The 13,243-nt window shown below is 37.4% G+C and overlaps 1 protein-coding gene across 1 annotated transcript in view; it reads right to left on the reverse strand.

Moving 5' to 3' along the window:
* The window catches only part of ARHGAP10 (Rho GTPase activating protein 10), a 143,583-nt gene that overhangs the window by 41,896 nt on the left and 88,444 nt on the right, over positions 1–13,243 (reverse strand). Inside the window, exons 17-18 of the mRNA XM_017820181.1 lie at positions 11,342–11,447; positions 10,559–10,718 (exon numbers count right to left, since the gene is read on the reverse strand). Of these exons, the coding sequence (XP_017675670.1) occupies positions 10,559–10,718; positions 11,342–11,447 (266 nt within the window). The remainder of the gene's footprint in view (positions 1–10,558; positions 10,719–11,341; positions 11,448–13,243) is intronic.

Raw genomic sequence — 13,243 nt, forward strand, 5'->3', positions numbered from 1 at the left:
GTCACATCCAGTGTTACAGTTTTTGAGACTGTGGCCAAACTGCATTAGACTTATAGACTATCAGTTCTCTACAATTTAGTTCTTAAAAGCACTGGCATCTTGCTATCAACCTAACTAGGGGCAAACTCGGAAGATAAGTGTAATAATTTAAATCTGGGAGAAGACTAATGCACGTAGCACTCAAAATTTTAATCAAGCAACAAATCCAACAGTTAGCTGGATGAGTTAGTCAGTCCCAGTTAGCCCACTATTATAAGTGGTTCTTTAGGTCTAACCTTACATGAAAGCAGAATCTCAAAGTGCACACTGCCTGAAGCGGTGGATTAGTGTCCAAACCTGCAGCGTAAAAGTTACAACAAAAAAGATTAAGCTTTTGTGGAGCAATTTAAAACATGGGTAAGTCTGACCTATTTCTCTCTATTCAGTAGTATAAAATGCATATTGGGACTAAACAAACCACAAACCATCTTGGATATACAGCGCTAATACCAGCTCTGTCTAGAGCAGTGAGCCCAAGACCATCCCTACATATAACCATTCCAATTCCTAAATATGTATCCCACAAAGTCTGTGGCAGCATTTCTTGAGAGTAATGAGCCAAATTCAACATATTATCGTACTGTATTCTACCAGCAGATCCACATGGCAGCAGCCCAAGGAATTTTGCCAGATTCCCCTTAATCTGCAACAACAGCGTTGGACTCTAGATCCTGAGCTCTTACTAGAGCTGATTTTAGATATTCAAAAAACCCATGGCTGGGAGGATTTAACTTGGCCTATTCCACAAGTTTATGACTAGATGTATAGTTGTACACGGAAATGTAGATTAGATTCTGCTGCTACAAGAGAATACTGATCTGTTCTTTCTGGTCTCAAGCAGAACTAATTAATGATTTTCAGTATGTTTGCCAGGAATCACTTTAGGAAAAGACCCAGACATCAGGTCATCTCTGTCTGCTTTGTTTCACTGGGGTAATTAAAATTTCCTCTAAAAATCAGTGGGAGGCAAACAGCAAGGACAGAGTGGGATGAAAAAGAGGGGAGAAAAAAATGGAGGTTTAGTAATAGAGCTAATGAGGATAAACTTATAAAAAAATCATTAACAGCTTAAAGCTGTACCATGATTTTATTGCAAGACAAAACCCCTATGACTCCCATAACACCTGCCATACAGGACATGAATCTATTTCCTTTGAAGATACAAACACAAATCAGACTACCAGAAGTCACTGTCTAATGTAAAGGAGGCAAGAATGTGCAAGGTCATTCCAAATTCTTTGAAATTTGGCTAGTGGTTTAGCCTCCACTACTACAAACATATGTTTTAGAGGACTGTATTTCTCAAGGCAAGAGGTTTTTATTTGTTTAGGTTTTTATTTGGGTAATTTCCCTTCAATACAGACTTGATTTGCCACTGGTAAGGAAAAGAAACACACGGACACAATGTTTATTGAACGTTATAAGACACCTTTCACCTAGGCCACATATACTGCTCTGCCCTTATACACTTTATGGCTAGGTACTCCTTGCATTTCCATGACAACTGGCTATAATATATGCTGATCAAAGAATATTTTATAAGTTAACTAATAGGATAGAGCAAGAGAAACTTATCACCATGGTCTTTCCTTGACTTAGCTTCTTTTCAACATAATGCAAACCCAATTCAGGTTAAACCCAGCAATCTGTACAAAACCAAAACCCAGATATCTATACTAGAGACAAAAATGCTCAGAAAAAGAGGCCAACTGTCTTCCTGGTTCACAGTGTGCTCTTACTCTGATAAATTTTCTAAGCTTTTTTCCCCGTAAGATAATGAAGACAGTGGTTGTACCAGTCTTTTTTTCACTTTCTGCAAACATAAAGCAACAATGTATTTTATGTCAAATTATGATTTTACTGTTGATATAGGCATTTCAGGAATTTCAAGGCGAAACTAAGCATTGTAAAATATATTGCAGTAGCTCGGCCACTAATTATTACCACTAACCACTAATTGTACACTGACTGTAATCCATTTTTTAACAATAAAAACCACATTCAATAAGAGAACAGTTCTAGGGTTTTTATTCCCTATTTGAATGGATTACATAAGCTAATGGGAGGTATTAAAAGTTTAATAATATTAGAAATTACAAAATATCAACTTTTAGAGAGCTAGGACAAAATTTTTATTTCAAAACTGATTTCTGCACCAATTCTAACAATTTTATAAAACTTCTAGAGTACTGAAATCTCTAAAAAAAATAATCCTTTGTTACTGTAGTTTCTTACTGTTTTACATTTTTACTTTACCATGGACAATATTAGATCAACCTGTTGCATTCCCGGTTTTAGTCGACATGATCTTTTTTTTTCTGGTTCTCAAACACGATTCAATAAATAAAAAAGACACGTCCCAGAAATTCTTGACGTCTAAATAAAATCTGTGTTCAGCATGAAAAATACGATGAAGTTGATTATTTCTAAAAATTAATTCAATATTTTAAAAATCTTTACAAAATCTTCAATAAAAATTATCAAAAATTTAATTAGAATTCTTAAACAACTTACCTCCCTCCAAGGTGTGTCCACTCTAATACAGGTGTGCCTGCCTCAAAGTAGTTATCCTGACTTTTGCACTTCAGCACCTAGACACTGTAAAATATGACTTGCTATGCACTGGCCTATATTAGATTGCAGAGGACGCAGATTTTCTGAGGCTTTGGATTTTGAGGCTTGAATTCCACTACAAACCCCAAAAAAACTTTGCACAATATTCACAATCCCTACATTGGGAGGGGGGAGCACAGAATCAGATCCAGAGTGAAAGCTCCCTGAAGCCAAGTCTCTAGAGGGCCACCAACAAGAAAGCATCAATAATACTCTTGATGTTGCCTGGCACACACTGTTGGATTACAGTGCAACAGGGGAGGCAGCCTGGAAAGTAACCAGGTATAAGTCAACACTAGAAACAGGAAACATCCTTGGCTGTGAGCCAGACCACAGAGTTCAATAAATAAAACTTACATCCAACCAAGACAGCCTTTTCTTCATTACAAAGATATCGTTTGCTGAGACCATCTGCCTAACAGCCTGACTACCCCTAACTAAATGAAATATTGTTTATAGGGATTTCTGGACACTGGGAGTCTCAATCTCCTACTGAGATTGGAGTATCTCCTCTCTGCTCTTATACAAAAACTACAGATCTGGACAATCTGCAAACTACAAGAGTGACAAAAGAACTGAGGGAATTTTCAGACAAACCTGATGTATCCATAGACTCTAATATCCACTCATTTTCCCTGGCTACCTTGAACCGTGTAGTTCACATTCAAGATTTAATGAAGAAACTAAACAGCCTGCAAAACATGACATTACAGTCTGGAGGACAGCTGTGAAAGGCTGGAAGGAAAAAACATACCAAGGTCAAAAACGTGCGTCCTTTGATCACTTTCGAATTATGAGTTTGTTGACTCAGCCTTTCTAAAAGTAGCACTCCTGATACAAAGACTGCAGCTCCCCCCGTATCACATCTCCCTCCACCTTTTAACAATTCATGAGAAGAACACTCCTGATGGCAGCCCATTTACTGCTGTCCACCAAGCCATTTTATTCATTGAGGGAAATGAGAGAGTTAACCATATTACCAGGCTTGGAATACTTACACATTTGTCCACTGCACCAGCAGGAACACCAGATTCACCTTCTCTTCTATGCTCACCTACTCTAACTCACACCAAGGAGAGTATTCTAAAAAGGTTGTCTTTTCCTATTACACATAATAGCTATGTGTATCTTGCTGAGTTACAGGAACTACTTAAAACAACAGAAAAATGACTAAAAATTAAAAGATTGAATACTCAATGTCATTACCTAGCTTTCTAAAACATAACATATCCCTAAATAGAAAATAATGCAGAAGAAGAACGTTTGCAGTATCTTCTCTTACAAAGAGTGTGAGAAGTCCTGAGAAGATAAAAGATGGCACTTGGAAACCTAAGTCAGGACCCAGCAAAAGCAGCAACCATGGCCAAACACAGCACAGGTAAACATGATCTCCCCTTCATTTGTAAGAAATATAAATATATAAACATATATACAGTGTGCACCCACACACGCACAAACACAACTAAATACATATGCCACACCTAGTTCTTTACAGATTTTATAAACAGAAATATAAATAATGATATATTGAGAATAAAAACCTACATCTGACCCCTTGTCATTGAGCAAAGCATCAGAATGAAATGACAAGATCTTCAAGATCTTTGCAAATGACACTGTTCCAACTGTAGCCAACCACATAGCCTCACTAGCACCTTCTTTTTTTCACAGATTTCCTTGCTGTCATTACATGGATTTGCCCATTATTGCTTTGTAGATTATTTTCTGCTCTTTGTTCTTGTTAAAATACATTTTTTTTATCTTACATTATGACTACACGGTCTTTGGAGGCAAAAGAACATACTTATTCTATTTTATGTCTAAATGAAGTACTGATGCTTTATTACTCTAAGTGGCATGCACACAAAAATATTGGAAGTAAAGTATTATCAGCTGACTGCCACATATTGTTTATACAAAAATCTGTTTAATGGTTTGAAATACAATAACCTTTCTGGTAAGGCAACAGCTTACTAGAATCCTAAAGAGTACATGCAAATACATAAGCACATACTGTACTAGTATCCCTTACCAATGATCATACATGATGACATTCAGGTCAGTTTGGCCACTATAAATAAAAATAAGTTTGTAAATTCAAAACTTCACTTGCCATTGAAAACTGTGATATGGTACAGTTCTTACATCACAGTTTCTGCATAAGAATTTACTTTTTAAACTCTTCAGAAGCACAACAACTCTTCCCTCTCCATGCCCCCTGAAACATTTTATAAAATATTTTCTTTGACTAACAAAATTTTATTTAAGAACACTCATTTCAGCAGTTTCCATAAGGACTTCTCCTTGCTGCCTCCTCCTCCATCAAGACTGAAGCAAATATTAGTCAACTAATACTGAATTCCACTCCCTTATCATCCTTTCTGTTTACTTACTTGGGAACACTGCTTGTGGGCAGTGGAAGATGAGATCTGTATCACTTGGAAATTTCATATGAAGTTGAGGGAAGTTTCCCCAAATTAATTGGAAATAAGGGAAATCGAGAAGTCAGAAATCTGTGTATTATTTGTAGTACAGCACCTCAGCAGACCTATTCTATCCCTGAGAACATGACTTTTTTTTATTTTATTTTCTTTATTAATCTAATATGGTTTCTCACAATACATGTTTTGTTTCTGTTGGACCAGTCTAACAGCATACCAATCCAGGTATTGATCCAGACTCCTTCTAATGTCATCAACTGCAGCCACAAACGTGAGTAGAGATTTGATATACACTCTCCTTACTATGCATAAACTATATTAAGACTTAAAAAACTGCAGTCTTTTAAACAAAACAAAACAAAAAAATGCAGTCAGTTTACCAGACCACGTGTGTGTGTGTGTGTCACATGGAAGGGCTTTCTCCAATCCACAGGGCAGAGAAAGGGTTTAAAGAGCTTGCACGCACTACAGTGGAATGAAAGAGCTGCTCTGACTCCTACCAGAATTTCTTTCTTGTGCCTGTTGCCCTTTCTGCTTCAGATTCAGCCAATCATTAAGGCATGTAATTAGAATTAAGTTCAGGCATAGTTCCAATGACACTTGTGATTAGTTACATGCTTGAAGTCTAGCACATGCTGAATAACTTCCTGAACTGAAGCTCACGTGTCTTTTCACAACCTCTGCCCTAATGGAGATACTTTAATGTAATTTTTCCCCCCCTCCAAGTCAAACGCTTGTTGACTCAAGAAACATTCAGCTTGGGGAGGTTTCAAGTTGCTGCACCGCAGCAAACCACCACAATTACACCACATTGCTTCTTGGTCCTCCTTTGCAGTCAAAGGCAAAGCAACAGGAAAGCTGAAACAAGCCCTCTTCAGTACTTCTCATGTCCCTTTAGTGTGCCTTCAAAAGATCTGCTGTGTTGCCAAAAAATAGCCTTAAGTTTACATGATTGCAGTGCCACTCTCCCCTAAAGCATTTACCTGCAGCAGAACTGCTTGACTGCCATGTGGAGACACCTGACTGTGCTGCTTCATACTCTAAAACAAACAACTGACTACACCTGCTTCCATTTCTTCTCTTTCACCAATAGTGCATGTATTATGCACTGTAATACATTTTAAGACTAAAGATTTTTCAGGGATTGCTACATGAAGTTGATGTTGGCTTAAGGTCTCTTCCCTTTAGTTTAAAAAAAAAATCATACACGTGTCCAAAGTAAGAAAAATTAAAACATTTATTTTTCCTTTAAAAAATTCAACATAAAACTGTTTTGAGCAAATCAAAGCTAAAAGAGAGACATATTTTGTCTAAAGTACCTAAAATATTTCCCCTTTATAAAAAGATTAATAGAGAAAAGTGTATCAGCCTTATATATAGGAACCACTGAGTTTTTCCGAATGAATGTCTTTGAGAACGTTTTGCCCACAGGTTGTTTGAATTCTAGAAAAAGGTATCTTTTACCAAACTTATTCCCTTTCATCAGACTCTGGCCTCTCAGTCTGCAGAAGGGACCTCTGTCTAGCCTCTCATTTTTCCTTCTAATTTTCTTTCACCGTAATTTTCATCTTCTTTCTGTTTTTGTAATCTTGCTATTTGTACTCACTATTCTTTCCTCCCCCATATGCTGGTTTAAATATTCCAGTCCCACTGAGATTTTTATTCCAACCTCCTCCCTCATCTTCTTTCATTTCTTGGACTTTTTTTATCCTGGTGCGGTTTTTTTCCTTCTTAAAATAATGTTCAGGGAATTGAGAAACCAAAATGGCTCACATTACCACTGAGACATCTTTACATGACAAATAAATAAGCCCTTTGAATAGTGACATTCATTCTAACGGGGTGCCAAAACATTATAACAAACAGCAAAATGAACATGTGCATGCTCTTCATGCTGCTGTGGAGTGGACCACCCTTCTTCCTCACTGTGAGTCAGAGAAAAGACCAGAAGAGCAGATATGTCCCAGATTTCCAAACTGCAAAATCCTTGAGAAGAAAAATTAACTTAAACCCTTGAAACTCATGTTGGGGAGGCAGAGAAATCAGAACCTTTTTAGGGGGGGGCAAGTTGACTAATTAATTAGAGGATTACCTAAAGGCCAAGATTGTCCCAAGCATTGCACAAGCACGACTCAGCCTGTTACCTCAGAGCAAAACAAACACAATGATGAGACACAAACAGGAATTTCTTGAGGCTTTTTTAGTGAAGGGAAAGATACGGGACATAAAAATTAAAGGAGACCAGACAGACATGGTCAGGCAGCAGGGGACAAGATAGCCCAGTAGGAAAGGATGCTGACCTTAAAGACCTGTAAAGCAAAGGGAAACAAGAGTGCTGGTACACACAGCCCAGTCAGCACAAAACATGAAAACTCCAGGCAAAACTAGGGAATAATCAAACCTGAACGTGCTCCTGCTTTACATGGCATATCTGGCTGGCCTTCCCCTACAGCTGTATGACAGCTCACAGGTCTAGTTTTCATCTGGACTGGCCTCACTTCCACAGGTGGTTCTGAGGGTCCTGGGAAAATATTGTCTCAACTTGGGTCTAGTTTTTTTCCTTCTTTCAAAATAGACATCTGCTTCTACAGCTCACCTTCTGACTGGACACTGAGAAATACTCTGCCTGGAGGAGACTTTTCCATAATTGACAAGAAAAAAAGATAAACAATTATCTCCCTGATGCTCTTCTATTCCCTTCCTAGTCTTAATCATTGTGCAATTCTAATGCTATTTAATCAACACATCAGGCTGCATGATCTAGTTTCAGTATTCCAGTCTTGGCATTGGTCTGATTTTGCAAAACATCCCCTCCTCAACCTACTATAATGGGTTCACAGGCATGGTCTGGGAGTATGTATGCAGCCTGTAAACAAGGTGAGAGTGGTACTGACTGGTTTCTAGCCATTAGGAAATAAATGTACATACCAACAATGCTTAAAAAAAATCCACCCTAGGATTATTCACTAGGCATTATATTCTTATCTCAGGGCAAGTCCTCATATTCAGGTTTCCACACACAAACTGCATAAAAATTCTCTAATTAGAACCCAGCAGAGTGATGATAGTGGAATGACTGCACCAGGATTTCAAAGCTAGTAACCTAATTATGTCTCCTCTTAAAATTGAAAAGTGAATCTTGTTCAATAAAGCTATCCACATGAGACATAATGAACATCAATGGAATTTAAAAATATTTGAGGAAACATAACAATTTTTTACCATTTCGCCTACCGAGTTACTGTATTTAAACTAGAAATGCTGACAGCTGTTGCTTCTGCAGTTTAAAAGTTTGTTAGTCATTTCATTAGCTATAGGGGAAAAGAAATGCCTCACTGCAGAGTACCAGAGTACCATATTTATACATGCACGAAGTGTGAAGTGTTGCTTCAAGTCTGTTTGTGTCAGTGTACCTCCATCTTGACTCCCTCACTCTCCTACAATTCCAAACTTTGCTTCTATTAGCAGAAGCTGCTAAAAATTAGCAGAGGCGGAGTAGTGGCTGAATGAAGTATTTTAAAACATTTTAACCTACAGCTGGTGACTTTTCCTAGAACTTTGCTAGGGCTATAAATAAAATATCTAATGCAAGTCTCTCAGAAAGTCTGAAACACATAGAAATTCAAAATAGTAATATAAAATGAACATTAGACTGCCAATTACCGCACTTGCCTTTTAAAGTAAGTCCTTGGTCTGCCCCAAATCAAGAAGGCTCACTGTAAAAGTAACATGTTCAGTTCTACTATAAAATTTTTGTAATGCCTTAACACACTATTGCCTTTGTCATAAATACAGAGGTCACACTTGGGGCTGCCTTCCATCTTGGAAGCGGTGCTAGCGTGGGAGAGGTTGCTGCAGGCAGACCACTGATGGCAAGTTCACTGTTAGAAATGGCAGTGAAATGAAAGAAATCCCTTAAAAATTACACCCTTCTAGTTCTAAAAAAGGCATAAAACCAAGGAATTATGGAAAATGATGCAGTATTACATTGATGTACTTTCCATTCCCTGCTTCTCTACATTTTCAGAGGAGCAAGAAAGGCCACTAAACTGATGTTTCAAATGTAAAATTGATGTCCAGTTATTAAAGACATGTGACTGAGCTGGCATTAGAAAACAATGGTGATAATCGTGGTGATCTAGTGATTTGAATAAGCATAAGTCAACCTCCATATGTCATTAAAACACCCTGGCTCTGATCACTCTCCCTCTTGACTTTCTTAAATTTATGTGGTCACTGCAATAGCTTTAAAATCATGAGCTTATTGCAAGGTTTACTTTCATTTATAAGGTCTAAAATTAATAGCATGGGTTACAGCTCTTGGAATATTTATTGCTTAGAACCTGAGCCACATCTGCAGCCCAGTATTTTTCCAACAGAACAATACCGTATCTGCTCAATGTGCGTGTGAGGACAGCATTACACCCTGAGTCAACTCAGCCAACAAAACCCACCATGTGGACACAGCTATGCCAACAGAAGCTTTGTCCAGCCTGTATCAATCAGGGAGGAAATGTAATTACATTGTCAAGAAAACTTGAGACATATATTATTTTCAGTAGATAACACTTGACTTAGATAGCCAATTTCAACACTGTTAACCTTTAAAGGAAATAACTATTTCAATGCTTGGAGTGCTTAAGACAGACAAGAGGGAAAAGCACATCTTGGGATTTTTCCAAAGCACTTTTTTTGACACTAAGAGTGAGGGAGATGCTGTCCATCTCCCAGTAAACAGTACCTCAAATATCCAGTTACAGAAGTCAGCTTAGACCCAAGGGACTCCCAAAGAAGTCCTCAAATAAAGAAACCAATAAAGGACTTTTTAATTTTTATTTTTAATTTTAGATCCCAGATTACACGCAGTGATATTCTGGACAGCACCTTATACATGCAAGGTTCTTTAGCAACTGGCAACTGCTACAGCAGCAACAACTTCTATTTTCAGCATTACCTCAAATACAAAGGCTTAAAATAACACACATTCAGCTGAAAACAAAGGAAATGTTAATACCTGGCTCTCTGATAATGTTTTTTACACATAAAATTCACAGTAAAGTCTTCTTTTTACTCTGTGAACTCTGAGAAAAGATGAAGACATAAACCAATGAATTCAAACCCTGGTCAAAGTACTTAATGGAAGAGCTAAAAACCGAGCCTGGGCTTTCTCTTTTCCAGTTTTGTATCACTTTTGCTCATCAAAAAACACATGCAAACATCATAATGTAAATCTATTGATGTGCTATACACACATAAGCACTTACACTGCCAGAAAATATGCATTATGAAATGTCAGTTCACCTATGAACAGGAATAACTATCAAGTATAAACAACCAAAAGCATACAGAGGATATTCCTTAGAATTAAGCTATTTGTAACATCATCTTTAACTCCACACTACACATTTAGGCTAACAGATTGGTTTAGACAATTCTCAGAAATGCAAAGATGTAGCAAAACTTACCTTCTCGTGATTTTCTATCAGGATTTCAACCACGATATTCTGAAACTTCAGGTCCATGATGGCTGCTACAGTTTCTTCCTGCGGCCTCATTAAGGTTGGTCCAAACACTACCCCTAGGTTTGCCACAGTCATTAGATTCCTCTTGGCATGCTTTGAAACGCTTTTGGAAAAGAATTGAAGGAAAAAACAGGAAATGGGTTATGAAAAATTTCCATTACTGTTGGAAACTGCAGTCTACAAATGAAAACATTACGTTTCCTTAATCTATGTTTTAGAAGTTTGGTTTTTTGCGGAGTTTCTTCAAATAAAGTATTACTAAATTCTGGAAAACTGAAAAGCCATTCTTCCACTGGCAATTTAAAAGCCAAACCAGTCTCTTACTGAACTTAACTATATAAAACGCACTGAGCCTTGGACCAGGGCAAGTGTGAAACCAACTTAAATTTGCTAACAGATCTCCACTATTCCCTTTGCCAGAATTTGCAAAGAGAAAGTATAATGTTCCCTTTCTCACTTCAATCAAGCCCTCAACTGCTGGCAGGAGTGCTAAAGTAAATACTTATATGGCTTCATTAAGGTATTAGATTTCTGCCTTTCCCGCCAAAACACACACAGCATGAGTCAAACGTCTTGTCTGCTTTTGCACGTTTGGTTCTTGGTATTGTGTGTGACAGCATCGAATTGGGCTCTGGCTCCAGCCACACTTAACTAAGGCCCTTTGTAGTTAAACTAAGGCAAAGACAAGAATTCTGACAAGGTAGGAAAGCAGGTCATAACACTCACTTCGCTAAATGTTTCACCAAGATTTCCAGCATCTCTTTGTTCTTTTCTGGCAGTTTATGGACCAAGAAGTGAACAGCATTGACTCGAGATTCGGGACTCCCACTTTCTACGGGACACAGAAATACATAACTATCTCAAAAAATAAAAATAAAATCCCCAGAAACACAAGCCTTCTCCCACCCCTGCATGGAAACATACTGCACACACTTTGCTTCACCACTTATGTATCTCCAAACATAGTAATACTGAACATATGTGCTTTGTTTTCACAAGTAACATTGTTCTAGAATTCTCAACTTATTTGCTTATTTTGAGAACTCATCTTTCAATCCACCTGCAAAAGGATGCCTTTGTTCATCTATTTTTAAAAACCGACAGACGCAGCAATTGTTTTGCTGCATTGGATTCATCTGCTCACAAATCTACTGCAAGGTGAGGAGCGATGTTACCGGGGGCCACAGAGAGGAACTGTACTACTTTACATTTTAGCATCATTAACTGATTGTCCTCATGATTAGAATTCAGTTTTGTTGGTACTGTGCAGCTAATGATACTGCATTTATGTTACTTGCACTGGAAACTGCATAAGTTAACACAGGCAAAAGATTTATACGCTTAGAAAATCTAATGACCTCTGAAGACACAGAAGAATAAACACGCAAAAAAACCCTACTGAAATTACTACGACAAAGGCTCTGAATAACAGTGGAATCCATCTCTAGTACAGTACAAAAATAAAAATAAGCAAAGAGCTTTTTATTTTTGTCTGTTGCAAGTAGAATAATTTTGGCCCCTACAGGTTTCACTGTACACAGATGAAAACAAGAATCCGTAAAAGATGAAAAAAAACCACCTTCCTATTTCTCAAAGTTGCACTAAATCAAAAATTACATCTTAGCAGTGGTTACAATGAGAGAAATGGAAGTATTTCCATTGTCTACAATAACAATTACTAGAAGGCACAGAGAGAGAAAAGTTTAGAACCTATTCTGAATGCAAGAAATTTTGACACCAGGACCACTGACCAGGTCCCATTTTACAAAGCAAGTTTGATCGCTAAATGTATTTCATATAAAATACCATCATATTTCTTCAGTGCATATTGCTTCAGGGTTTTTTTTTTCTTTGCACATTGCTACAGATTTTAGGGCTGTGTTTTATTCTTTTGCAGTGAACACCTCTGCACAGATTGCAAGAGACAAGGCTCCCAAAAAGCAAAACATTTTACTTCTAGTGAGCTAATCAAAATTCCGACAGCCAGAAAAATGTAGGCCTTCTTTAAAGCAAGACTATTTCACATATATGTGAAATCAAAAACTCTAATTAAAGAATGGCTAAGCAACTTAATCACAAGATACAGTCGAAGCTCAAATAGTTTCAATCTGGACCGATATGTATAAAGAAAACAAAATCGAAAGAACGTTTTAATTTTGGCTCCTCCCCCAGTAGCTTCAGAGAAAAGGATATTCCTTACTATTTCCAGTGTTGCTGGTTTTTTATAGTCAAGATAGGAAACAACATTGACTACCTATTTTTAAGTATACCGTAACTCAGATCTGCAATGCTGATTAAATTTCCCTCCCCAGAATCAACTCCCCTACGGAATTGTTTACTACTTATGAACACTGCACTGTTTAAAAAATGTAACTTCAACTGAATTCCCTTATTGAAAGAGACTATAAAATAGAGAAAGAAAAATAAACTGAGAAACTGCTGGCAAAACTTCGTAAGTCAAGAAATTATTTTAACACTTTCCAATACAAACGGGAAGACTCACCATCTAGGTAAGGATGTTGAATTTTGTTTAAGCACTTGGCCTCTCGCATGTGCTTTGGCAATGAATTTCCTGAGCTAATTCTCATTTTGAATTTAGGACCACAAGCAAACACATTCTGCAGTCCT

Source organism: Lepidothrix coronata, unplaced genomic scaffold (genome assembly GCF_001604755.1).
Source record: "Lepidothrix coronata isolate B3197 unplaced genomic scaffold, Lepidothrix_coronata-1.0 Scaffold79, whole genome shotgun sequence".
In the NCBI taxonomy this organism is placed as follows: Eukaryota; Metazoa; Chordata; class Aves; order Passeriformes; family Pipridae; genus Lepidothrix; species Lepidothrix coronata.